The 13,657-nt window shown below is 41.5% G+C and overlaps 1 protein-coding gene across 1 annotated transcript in view; it reads left to right on the top strand.

Annotated features, from left to right (window-relative positions):
- The first annotated feature begins 6,116 nt into the window (after positions 1–6,116).
- The window catches only part of EFCAB5 (EF-hand calcium binding domain 5), a 136,636-nt gene continuing 129,095 nt past the window's right edge, over positions 6,117–13,657 (top strand). The window contains 2 exon segments of the mRNA XM_020963301.2: positions 6,117–6,229; positions 8,836–8,926. Of these exon segments, the coding sequence (XP_020818960.1) occupies positions 6,146–6,229; positions 8,836–8,926 (175 nt within the window). The 5' untranslated portion in view covers positions 6,117–6,145.

Here is a 13,657-nt window from a genome sequence, read left to right as displayed (position 1 = left end):
ACCCCCTCATTTTACAAGTGAAGAAACTGAGGCCCAGGAAAGCTAGGTGACTTGGTGATTTTAGGGTTAAGGAGAGGCCTCAAACCTACACAGATATGTACAAGTCAAGGGGAGGGGGAAGCAAAAGAGAGATTTAGTCAAAGTCCTCTAAGAAAATCTGAGGAGGGAGAGAATTCTAATTTCCAGGTAGGAAAAATCAGGTAAGGTTCAGTGGGAGACTCAGCACCTGAGATAAACTTTGAAGGAATAGAAAAATGCTGAGATTGTGGCGTCGGAGGATGTGGGCTCAAATCCTTCTTCCCCTTTCCTCACTTCTCAATCTCTTCTCAATCTTTTGTAATCTGGCTTTTGATCTCATCACTGACCCGCTTATGCTTCCTCCAAAGCTACCAGTCATCTCTTAATGACCAGCTCTAATGGCCTTTTCTCAGTCCTCATCTTGCTTGACCTCTCCCTGCTAATGTTAATCACTTCCTTCCAGGTATTGTCTTGGAGACACGGTTCTTTCTTGGTTCTCTTCCCAGCTTCCTCTAACTCTTCCTTCTCAGTCTCCTTTGATCTCCATCTGTGTCACACCCTGTATCTGTGGGGCTACCCCAATGCTGTGTCTGGGCCTTCTCTCTTCTCTAGGCTAGATTATCTCAGTGATCTCATCATCTCCCAGGGGTTCAATTATGCAAATGCAGATGATCCCCAGATCTATTTATCCAACCCTAACCTCTCCCCTGAACTTCGATCCTGCACCACCATCTGCTTAGTAGATAGTTCAAAATGGATGTCCTATAGGCATCTCAAATGAAACATGTGCCCAAGAGAACTTTTCTTTTCCCCTGCACCCTTCCATTCTTGCAGACTTCTCTATCACTGTTGAGGGCACCAACATCCTTCCAGTCAATCAGTCAACTCCTCCCTCTCACTCATGCCACATATCCAATCAGTTATGAAATCTTGTCATTTCTACTTTTACAATATCTCTTTAATAAAAGGAAGCTAGGTGGAACAGTGGATAGAGTGCCAGGCCTGGAATCAGGAAGACTCGTCTTCTTGAATTCAAATCTGGCCTCAGATACTTACTAGTTGCGTGACCCTGGTCAAATCACTTAACTCTGTTTGCCTCAGTTTCCTCACCTGTAAAATGAGCTGGAGAAAGAAATGGCAAACCAGTATCTTTGCCAAGAAAACTCCAAACAGAGTCATGAAGCGCCAGACATGACTGGAAATGATTGAATAACTTCCCCTTTATTTTCTTCACACCCTTTAAGTACTCATTACTTCTTACTTAAACTCCTAATTAGTCTCCCTGCCTCAAATCTCTTCCCACTACAATCCATTCTTCACCCAGAGGTCTTGAACTCTCTACCTGCATCCAGAAAACTCCAGAGTACAGCCTGAACTAGATTAAAATGTAATTGGGAAATATTTAACAAAATAAAAATACAATATAGCATAATGCCAATTTGTGATTTTCCACAAATACACCAAGAAAACAGAGGTTCTCCACCAGCCATGTATGGAATCATTGGTTACAGCAAATGGGGAAATTTTGAATACTATGGATAAGTTAACTTTCTTTGGCAGTATACTTTCTAAGGCTGTCCACATAGATGATGAGGTTGATACACACATTGCCAGGACTAGCTCAGTGTCTGAGAGTGTCCGAAGGAAATATTGGGAGTGAAGAGATATTAGGCTGCCTACCAAACAGAAGATCTAGTGAGCCATTGCACTGACTTCATTGTTGTATGCCTGTGAAACCTGGACAGCAATATCAGTGCCTAGCCAGAAGACTGAACCACTTCCATTTGAATTGTCTTAAGAGGATTCTGAAGATTATTTGGCAAGATAAGGTAGCAGACCCTGAGGTCCTCTCTCAAGCTGAATCGCCAAACATTCAAACTCTACTATGGAGTCTACTACTCCAATGGGCTGGCCATGCTTGAATGTCAAGCAGTAAGTTTGCCTAAAAGACTATTTTATGGAGAATTTGCAAAAGGCAAATGCTGACATGGAGGTCAGAAAAAGCAAACAATACAAAGATACTCTCAAGGCCTCTCTGAAGAATTTTGGAATTGATTGTGAGACATGGGAGACACTGGCACAGGACTGCCCAGCATGGCTTGCCCACATCAAAGAAGGTGCTGTGCTCTATAAGCAAAGCAGAATTGCAGTAGCTCAGAAGAAACGTGAGGTGCACAAATTTAGAGACATCTCCACTGCAAACTTTCATATGGATTATTTGTGCCTGACCTGTGGTAGAACCTTCCAAGCTCTTATTGCTCTGATCAGCCACATTTGGACTCACTATACCAGGGGTGGAGAACCTGTGACCTTGGGGCCACATGTGGCCTTCTAAGTCCTTTTGACTGAGTCCAAGTTTTATAGAACAAATCCTTTTATTAAGGGGACCTTGAGGGCTACCTGTGGCCTTGAGTCCACAGATTCCCCAACCCTGCACTATACCTTGACCTCGATATAGTGATGTCATTTTGGTCCTCTTTGAGTATGAAAGACAATATTATTCTACCAGGGGATCCTTTTTTTTTTTTTTTAGTTTAACTCCGTTGTTCTATTGCCAAAGTAGTTTCCCTAAAGGTAGGGCTGACCATGTCATCCACCCACTTAGTAAAGTCCATTGGCAACCTATTACTTCCAGGATCAAAGAGAAATTTCTCTGTTTGATTTTTAAAGCCCTTTACAACCTGTTCCCATCCTGTGTTTCCAGTCTTACATTTTATTCCCTTCCCTTTACTTGAAAGCATGGACCTTGCTGTTCTTCACACGTGACACTTCTTCTCTGGTCTCCCTGCCTTTCTACCGGCTGTCCCTCATGTTTGGAACGCTCTCCCTCCCCCCTCCGAATCCCTGACTTCCTTCAAGATTCAGCTCAGACATCTTCTGTAAGAGGCCATTCCTGATTCCCAAACTGGTCGCAGCCCCAAGCTACCTTTCATCCACTCTACACATCGCTCATGTACCTAATTATTTACATGCCATCTTCTCCACTTGAATGCTGTCTCCATGAAGACAGGGACTCTTTCTGCCCTCCTTTTATCCAGCACTTAGAATAGTAAGTAATTGAACGTTTATGTTGTAAATGTTTAATAAATTCTTGGTGAATGAATGAGAAGAAGAAGCATTATTAAGCACCTGTTTACCACAGATTGCTGTTCGGTCATTTTCAGTTATGTCTGACTCCAAGACACTGCAGTGGTTTGCCATTTCCTTCTCTAGCTCATTTTATGGATGAGGAAACTGAGGCAAACAGAGTGAAGTGACTTGCCCACTCACAGCTAGTGTCTGAGGCCAGATTTGAACTCAGATCTTCCTGACTCCAGGCCTAGCACTCTATCCACTGTGCCACCTAGCAGCCCTATTTATTGGAGAAGGAAATGGCAACCCCCTCCAGTATCTTTGATAAGAAAGCCCCATGGGCAATATTAATGTGCTAGGTCCTTGGGATCATAAAGAATCAGACACTGAATGATTGAACAACCAAAGCACCTATTATGTGCCAGGGATTGTGTTGAGGGTTTTACAAATATTATCTCATTTAATTCTCACAACTCTTGAGTTCTCTGAGGGTTCAAAAAGGAATCATTCAGTTCAGGGAAATCACATACACTCTTGAAAAGATCTAGGTCCAAGTACAAAGGAAGAAAACAAACATTTATTAAGCACCTATTATGTGCCAAAGCCCTTTACAAATATTATTATTTCATCCTCACAACAACCCTAGGAGGCAGGGGCTATTATTATTCCAATTTTACAGTTGAGGAAACTGAGGCAAACAGGTTAAGTGAATGAATGAATAAATGAATGGTTTTACAAGCCAGGAAGGGTATTCCTTCGTCAACAATTCTTGTCCAGTAGGTGTGGTGTGGGTTCCCCTTTTCAGAGCAATTGATGAACTTTTATTGAGAGTCTACAGTCTAGAGAGTACCACATTTAGGCTCTGAAAAAGGAATCATAATCTCTACCTTTATCATTCAGTTCAGGGAAATCAAATATATTCCTGAAAAGATCTAGCTACAGTTACAAAGAAAAAAACCAACCATTTATTAAGCACCCATTACATATCATTTCATCCTTACAACAACCCTGGGAGGTGGAGGCTATTTTTTATTATTATCCTCATTTTATAGTTGAGGAAACTGAGACAGATTGAGGTTGAGTGACTTGCCCTGTGTCATGCTGCTAATGTTTCCCAGGTCTTCCTGACTTTAGGCCTAGGGCTCTGAGCAGCATACCAGCTAGCTGCCTCTAGCAATGTATCAACTGAAAACAAATATATTAATCCAATTAAATGTGGGTTAACCAAGAAACTGTGAAAAGAAAGAATCATCAGAGCACAATAGGTTGCATACATATAATTTTTCTTGGATTTAAATAATAATTTGCTACCTCTCTATGAAGATATTAAAATCAGAGTGTGGGCAATGGCATAGCTAGAGGACATATGTTTAAGAGGGAGACTTGTCAAGGCCTCATCTTCAAACAGCCATTCTCACTCGCTTTGTGGGTCCATTTAAGATTACATTAATCTCTTTCCACGGACGTGGAAAACATCATCAATAACACATGGTCAGTGCCCCGTGGGAGTCTGTATCTAGATGTAGCGTGTCATGATTTTTAACTAGTAGTTTTTCAGCATCCATAAGCATATATTGGATACTTACTTGTACAAGTGTGTTAAATACAATCCCTGCCCTCTAAGAACTCACACTTCCAAACAGACAGCACCAGTACAGAGCAACCCCAGAAGTGACTACTGACAAACAGAGAATTCACACAACCGAGAGATGATGTAACAACACCCAGAGCCAGTTTCATGAATAATAGATTGTAAATCCCTAGAGAACAGACAACATCTCTATTTGAATCCATTTGTAAGGCCTCCCAAATAGTACCATGAGCAGAAAGGCATGTAATCAATATTATATGTGATAGTGATGAAATGTTCAACGCAGGCTTTTTTGTTTGCGTGTTTGGTGTCTGGGAGAGTTCATGGAAAAGAGGGCATTCTTAAGAGGTCTTTGAAACAGTGGAAGGAATTATAAAGCTTCAAACATAGGGAAGAACATTTGTAAATGGAAAGTCAGGAGAAAAGAGTTTGGAGATAGAATTATTTTTTTTAAATTGTGGAATAAAATATCTCCAAAGGCACCTCCTTCTGCTTACTCAAATTAGCACGTCTCTTTCTGTTGATACAAAGAAATAGGAATAAAGTAGGAGTTTGTACCTAAATAACTTGAAACCAAGAAACAGTAGATACAAAGCCTCTGGAAGACTGAAACTAGGTCTATGTAGTTTACAGTGTACACAGTGCTTTGCCCAATATGTGTTTTTTTTTTTTGAGGATGACAGTGATGATAATGACCTCAGGCTGTGTCTAGAAAAAGAAGTCTGGCAATGGTTTGCCTCAGTGTAGAAAAACAAATCAAATAATTCAGGTATGCTCTGTACCAAGACATCTCCAACAAAATCTTCAGGCCGTGAATTACTCATCTGACTGGCTAGCAATATTAATCCTTTTAGAAAATTCTAACCTTAAACCACTGATAAAATGGACATTTCCAGTCCCATAGTAGAACAGATAAAAAGGATTGTATGTAGTAAAACTTATCAAAGGAACCAGTTGAGTAGGTCAGAAAAGGAGAGTTCAATTCTTGCCTTTTGTCAGCTTCTGGGTCTCTGTTTACAAATCTGCAAAAGACTGGATCGGCTCTATGGCCCCTTTCAGCCCTTAGTACTATGATCTTAATATTGAATCTCTGTTTCTCTTCATGATTATCTAGTCCACTGCTTTTAAAATACAAATATGTATTTAATATTCAGGCATGTTCTTTGTAATGTAGTGTTTGTCTTCTGAAACACGGATCTAGCTTCTTGTGAGTAACAAAAAAACTAACAATAGTATGAAAAGTATCCTAGCTGAGAACCTGCTGCTGCCATACCTGGATTGTCTCCAAGGAGGAAAGTAGTGAGGGAGTAGAGAACCTGATGTTTCAGAGTATTGGGGTGGGATGTTTATTTAAATATTTTCCTCTCACCTAAAAACTGAACTTTTCTACTTTAAATTGTAAGCTTAAATGATGCTTTTCTCCCACCCTAGAGTCCAACTGGTTGCCTCATCTGTGAAGGCAAGATGAGTAAGGCAAGCATCAAAAAGAGAGGCTCCACTTTTGAATCTGTCTCCACTGAAACAGTGTCGTCTGGCTCGTTTTCTCAGGTTTATGGCCTAAATCATTTTCTGAAATGTGTGAGAGGATGTGAAGTTCAAAGTCCTCCCACTGGGATACTGCAATGTACTAGTCTGTCCCTCATTTGCTTCCTTTCCCATCTGGATGGTTTTGCTTCAAACTTCCTGACTTCAGTCAATGTTGAGGACCTGAGCTTGACTTTTCTGAGTTGCTGCCATCTAGCAATTTGCTCCTTTTAAAAATAGGTTTCCCATAGACAGGCAGGAACCTTGGTCAACTTTACATCATTTTCTCATCTTCACATGTTAAAAATGTCAACAGACATTTTCCTACTAGAACAATTTTGTTCAGTTCAATAAACATTTAAAGTTGGCACTGGAGGAGACCCCAAGATAAAAACACAACATTGGTTTAATTTCAATGTCCCATTTGGAAGACAATTGCTATTACTTCCCCCAGTTCAGGGATGTTCAAAAAAAAAAATGAAGACCCAGAATTGGTGCATGACATTTTCCAAGCTCCAAGAGCAGAGCAGGTTAAGGTCAGCGCTAAAATGAATAGTCTGGTAAGATTAAGCTGGGGAGTGTAGTGAGTTAATCAGTAAGCATTTATGAAACACACGCTATGTACCAGACACTAAGCGGTGTACTAATTAGTGGCTCCCAGTAGATAGATGAATTAAGTAATTTATCTTCTTGCAAGGAAAGAAAAAGGAAGCATAAGGGTGGGGGTAGTTGAAAAAAAGGGAAAGAGTGTGGTTTTTTTTCCCCAAACTGATCCCACCTCATTTTAATCTGTTGTAAGGAGCTGCCTCTCTGTTAAATCAAACAGCAGTCACTTAGTCTATTGCAAATAATCAGGTTGCCAGCCAAAGCCAGACCAACTGCCTGTTGTTCCCTGGAGCAGCTCCCAGTTCCTAGGTAACCCTTATTGCCACGGGAAAGTTGTGATTTGCATATGTAATCATTTTTAGCCACTGACTAGTATTTAAATAGGCTGGAAAAAAATTATAGAATAGAACATGCAGTTGAAATTCAATCTGTAGTTTTGTATTTAAGTTGATGCATGGTAGATTGTGAAATTGTCCAAGTGGCTTGTAATTTTTGAAAGTTCAAATTAGTATGTGAAGGGATTTTCCATCAGCCAGTAGAAGTAGTATTTCATTTCCTCAATTCATATTAAAAAGTTTCCTTTCCAATAATGGAAGGAGGGAGGAAGAAAGAGAGAGAGAGAGAGAGAAGAGAGAGAGAGAGAGACAGAGACAGAGACAGAGACAGAGACAGAGACAGAGACAGAGAGAGACAGAGAGAGACAGAGAGACAGAGACAGAAGGAGAGAGAGAGTCAGAGACAGAGAGAGGGAGAGAGACAGAGAGACAGAGACAGAAGGAGAGAGAGAGAGAGAGAGAGAGAGAGAGAGAGAGAGAGAGAGAGAGAGAGAGTCAGAGACAGAGAGAGGGAGAGAGAGAGAAACAAAAAAGAAGAAAGGAAAGAAGGAAGAAAAAGGGGAGAAAGGGAGGTAGAAAGAAAGGAAGGAAGAAGAAAAAAAGGAAAGAAAGAAGATGATAAAACATTAAATGCTAAAAAAGTGCTGGAAGTAGAAAAAGAAACAAGCAAGCAAGACAGCCCCTACCCTGGAGGAGCATCCATTCTGGGGGCACATAAAAGAGATCCAGAAAGTGGGGGCACAGGAGAAGGTACTTGAACAAAGGCAAAGCTTCTGGTGAGAAGGTGCAATAGTCCAGAGAGTGAGAAAGTAAAGCCAGAAGAGAAATGAACATGGCCTGTGTGCCTCAGGAAATGGTGATTTGGGCCAGGGATCACCAATCAGGAAAGTGGGTTTCAGAGAGGAAGCTTCTGCAGGGAGGGAAGGCCAATACATATGCTGAAGGTGATTTTCACAGGAACAAAAGCCAGGCATGCTTTCAAAGTCTAGAGAGCATCAATTAAAGGTTATAGGGGAAGTTCCAATCACCAGACTTGGTGGTGAATCCGTGGAGCCCCTGCCCCTGGGAAGTCTGGGACTGATGGATTCATTGAGTTTGGAAGTTCTGGGTTACAGGAGTACTAAAGCTGATTTGACATTCACACTGTCTGCCACCAATTGGGTGAGTCCCTGGGAGTGGGGGACCACCAGGGTGCCTAAGAAAGGCCAAATAGCTCAAGTTGGAAAGAAAGCAGGTCAAAGCTTCTGTGGTGATCGGCAGTGGGATTAGGTTTGTAAGTGGCCCCTGCACTTGCAGCCTGGGTGAGAAAGAGAGACCCAGATTTTTAAAAAAGCATCAAATCATATATGTGGTAAACACTGTGTACTTTAAATGTTAGCTCACATCTGGACAGGTGCCCCCTTGTATACAGCCTTGTCAGCGGCACAGACTACTAATGCCATCCTCAAACAATGGAGTTTACCTCTGTGAGAACCTTAAATGGAACCAATTGGCAAAGCAGTCTATGATGATTGCTTTGCTTCTAAACCACAATATTCAGTCCTGGGAAATTCAAAGAGAGATAGATATTCAATAACCTTAGGAAGGCATTTATTTTCATTCTTTAATTGGGTGGGTTTAGTAATAGCATTGAAAATAAGCAGCCCATTTTGACATAATCTTTTTCTTCTTTAAAAAAATAAAAACCAGCTACAGAATATGAGTGCAAGCAACAAAAGCATCCATACTCCACATTCAGAAATGCCAGAGGTCAATGGAAATGACACACCTGTGACTGAAGGTAGGCAACATACCAGCTTCTGCCGTGTATAGAATAGAATTCAAATCTCTTTCCATGAAGTCACCATTTAGTTCCGTCAGGATGAGGACTGCACTTGTGATTTTGTTGGTACAGGTAAGAGGACTGCCTCCACCAATGGAAGGGGCATCTTCCCTGCTATTTATAGCCCTGTAGAGCTTCTTGGAATGCTGAGAGATGAAACGTTTGTCCAAGGTCAAGAGGGCAGTATTTGAACTTGAACCCAGGGCTTAGTGTTTTTGAGACCGGCTCTTACTCTACTATGCCCCGCTGACCCTTTCTTTTCCCTTGAATCCGTATAGAACTTTGGTGTATCACTTTACGAAAACTTTTTTTGGAGGGGGTTCTGAACCTGTGTAGGGAATTCCCAGTGTAGAAATTCTCGCTGCAGATGGAGATCAACAACTTACTTATAACCTACAATACTAGAAGAGTGCTTGGGGCACATAACGAGGCTCAGTGACTTGCCCAGAGCCAGATTCAGAACTTGAGTCCATGTCTTCCTGACTTTAGGGCCAGCCCTCTGTCTAGTATACAACCATTGCCACTCAATTTATGAAAACATAGGTCTTATTTTAATGCCCTCTAGTAAATGAGTTCCAAAAATAATTTGTTCTTTATGTATTTATTGTTTAGTCATTTTCAGTTGTGTCCAACTTCTCATGACCCCATAGGGTCCAGATACTGGAGTGGTTTGCCATTTCCTTCTCTAACTCATTTTACAGATGAGGAAACCAAGGCAAGCAGGGTTAGGTGACTTGCCTAGGGTCACACAGTAAGTGTCTGTCTTGAATTCAGGAAGATCAGTCTTCCTGACTCCAGGCCTGGCATTCTATCTAATGCACCAACCTACTGCCTTTTTTTAAGTATTAGCATAATACAATTTATTAGATACACCTTCATCTTCTAATTTTCGGTAGCCTTTCACATGGTAGAAGTCTGTCACATTTTGTATGTTGTTGGTTCAGCTTCAATGAACATTTCTTCAAACGCTTCCTATGGACAGAACATGCAGGACACTGAGGAATATTTGAAGATTAAATAAGAAATGATCTCTGCCATCCTGGAGCTCATTACCTAAGAAATGATGGATGGAGGGCACAAGACATACACAAAGCTATGACAGCTGTACCAAAGTACAAGGGCTTGTTCATCAGCCGGTGGTTGTTCCCATACTTCCTCTTGTCCTCTGGTCTGCCCCCGCACAGCTCTTAGAGCCCCTCCCTCCCACTGTTAGCCCCCCATACAGTCTCGGGTCTTCCTAGCCCATTTCCATTCCAGTCTGTCCCAGCCCTGCTTTCCTCCCTGGACGGGAAAGCCTGATGATGCACACAGTTTGGAAACTTACAGGGATGATCCAGAGGAGGCCTTTTCCACACGCAGAGGCCCTCTTCCTCAGGCCTTGGCTACTTTGGTGGAATCATTTGCAGAGGCAATAAAAGCACATCCTTTGTACATGTCCAGTTTTTAAAAGTTGCATTTTCATTTTAGGTTACTTTTCTCAATAAAGTACTTCTGTCTTTTAAATAATGCTCTTATGTTTAAATCAAGTCAATGTTATTATTTAATATTTTTAAAAATACTGTAAGATACATAAATAAATGTACACACATGTATCTACATATGTGCGTGTGTAGAGGCAGCTAGGTGGTGCAGTGAATAGAGCAACAGGCTTGGAATCAAGACCTGAGTTCAAATCTAGCTTCAGCCATATGTCACTGTCACTTCACTTCTGTCTCAGTTTCTTCATCTGTAAAATGGGGGTGATGATACTAATACCTACATCCCAAGGTTTTTATGAGGATCAAATGAGATAATATTTATAATGTGCTTAGCAGAATATCTGCTCATAGTAAGAATTATATGAATGTGCACTGTTATTACACACATACAGATATATACATGTACTACCAAATATATACAGAGTTGGAATCTTGGTATAGTGGCTAGAGAGCTGATCTTGAAACTCAGAAGACCTTGGTCATGTCCTTCCTCTGACATATCCTATCTCTGTAACCCTAAGGCAAGCCCCTTAGTGCCCCAGGCATCTAAGACTTTAAATTGTAGAGAAAGTGCCAACTTGCATTGATGGAGGCAGTTTCCTCACCTGGAAGGTCTCCATACAAATGAAATCACAGATCTAGTTCCTATTCCTCATCTCTATCGCTAAGTTCCATCTCTCCCTCTCTCTCTAGCTCTTTCTCTCATTCTGTCTTTCTATCTCTGTCTTTCTCTGTCTCTGTCTCTTTATCCATGTCTATATCTATGTCTGTATCAGAAGTTTCCAACAATTTTCTACCCAGGGCTTCAATATGCTGATTGGACAGTTCTATTGGACAGGCATCACTTTATCTAAGTCCTTTCTCACCTGTCATTGAAGGGCTCAGCTTTACAAATCTATTTTTTCACTCTGAACCTGACTATTTCACTTGGGAAGACTATTACTGCTCAAATTTATAGAATTCTTTTGAGTTTTAACAAAGCACTAAATCATCTATTTTAATCAGCCTGAATTCAAATATGGATTGTCTAGGTCAGGAGCTCTTAACCTGGGGTCAGTGAACTTGGATTTTTTTTTTTACTATTTAGATAACTGTATTTCAATAAAATCGCTTTCCTTTGTTTTATATTTAAAAACATGAGTTGGAGAAGTGGTCCCTGGACTTCTCCAGACAAATCCTGAGGAGTCTGTGACCCCAAAAAGGTGAAGAAGTCTGGCTTTAGATGTAAAGCTTCCATCTCTGTCTAGGCCAGGGTTGGGGAACCTGAGACCTCAAGGCCTCATGTGTCCATCTAAGTCTTCACACTTCAAACTGAATCCAAACTTTACAGAACAAATTCAGATTCAGTCAAGGGGCTGCACTTGAGGACCTAGAGGGACACATGCAGCCTCAAGGCTGTAGATTCCCCACCCCTGGTCTAGGCCTTCTTTATCCTCTGCCCTTCTGAAAAGCATCACTGCTCCAGATAGATAAGGCATTTGTGCTCATGCATTGACACTTTCTGTGATTACATTTGTGAATAAGCCTTATTAACATGTGAAATTCCTGGGTTGCTGGTGGTTTTTTATTGGGGGAAGAAGGAAGTTTCACTGATATATTGTCAGTTCTGACAATTGGCCAACTCTGCAGTTGCTGGGTGGATCATCTAATTCATGGTTGCCTGAGGGTATTTTACAAATCAACATCTGTTCGATAACTGTTAAAGCTGATGCTCCCAGCCCTCTATTCTAAGTGTCCTTTTTGTATTTGGAGAAGTGGTGGCAGGGAAGGAGCTATTGCCATTTCTATGTGTCCAGAGAGGCTTGTTTTTTTGATTACTGTAACTCTCAGCTGAAAAATGAACCCTAGCACCTTCTCAGGTATCCACAAGCATACATTAAAAGACATCCAGGATACTTGGGTGTTCAGTGAACTGCAGTGGCTCCCTATCACGGGAACGATGAAATTCCTCCGCTTGGTTTAAAGCCTTTCCCAGGTCGGCTCCGTTTCCAGAGCAGTCTTCTTGGACTGGACACTTAACCTGGCCAAACTGGCCTGCTGCCTGTTCCTCAGACGTGGTGCTCCCCCATGCGTCTCCTTGCCTTTGCAGGGGCTGTCTCCCCTGTCTGGAATGTCCTCCCTTTTCCCCTTCACTCCTTAGAATCCCTTGTCTCCTTCACAACTCAGCTTAAACACCACCTCCTCCACGAAGCCACTCCTGCTGCCTTTCCTTTCCCCCCACCCAATTACCTTATATCTGTTTTGTGTATATGTCTATGAGTATATGTGGTCTCTCTCGGATGGTTTCACTATAACTTTGGATCTCCAGTGCCCAGCAGCCTAACACCATGCCTGCTGCTGTAGAGGAGTTTGATAAATGTTTGTTGATTGATTGAGACTCTCCAAAGTGTCAAATGAATTCTTCACAGCTTTGTCAATACCTACTGTCATTCTTAGGTCTGTAAGCATTTGGAGAATATTTCCCAGGAACCTATCAATTTTGACACTTAGAATATTTCCCATACACAGCCACAAGCAAAAAAAAAATTGCAGAAGTTTGGGTAGCTTTTTGGGAAGAAGAGGAAGGATATTCATTTTCATAGTTATTGAATTTTATAGAATCACGGAATTTTAGTGTTAGAAGTGTCCTCAGTAAACACCTCTTCCCTATAACATAACAGAAAAGTGGTTATCCAATCTCTGCTTGAAGACCTTCAAAGAGTGTAAACCTACCAATCAATCAGATAGCCAATCAATGAGCATTTATTACACTCCTACTGGGCATCAGACCCTGCTGAGAGATACAAAGACAGATGCAAAACAGTCCCTGCCCTCAAGGAGTTTACTTTCTAAGGGACGGCAAGATGTAAACACGTAAATGTACCTGATACACATGATACACACAGAATAGATGAAAGGTGACTTGAGGAACAGACACTAAGCAGCTTGGGGGGACCAGGAAAGGCTTCCTGCAGAAGATGGTGCTTGAGCCGGGTCTTCAGAGAAACCAGGGGTGGATTCCAAGAGATAGGTATGAGGAGCACGAAGATAGTTAATGCAAAGGCGTGGAGGTGGGAACAGTAAACAGGCCAGTATGACTAGATGGCAGAGTGTGCAGAAGGAGGTAATGTGTAAGAAGATGGGAACCGTAGGAAGGGGCCAAGCTGTAGAGAGCTTTGAATGCCAGACCGAGGAGTTCATATTTGATCCTAGAGGTAATTGGGAGACATTA

This window comes from Phascolarctos cinereus, unplaced genomic scaffold (assembly GCF_003287225.1).
Source record: "Phascolarctos cinereus isolate Bilbo 61053 unplaced genomic scaffold, phaCin_HiC Scaffold_5;HRSCAF=322, whole genome shotgun sequence".
In the NCBI taxonomy this organism is placed as follows: Eukaryota; Metazoa; Chordata; class Mammalia; order Diprotodontia; family Phascolarctidae; genus Phascolarctos; species Phascolarctos cinereus.
The sequence above is the reverse complement of the archived record's forward strand: the minus strand, read 5'-3'. Positions and strand labels throughout refer to the sequence as shown.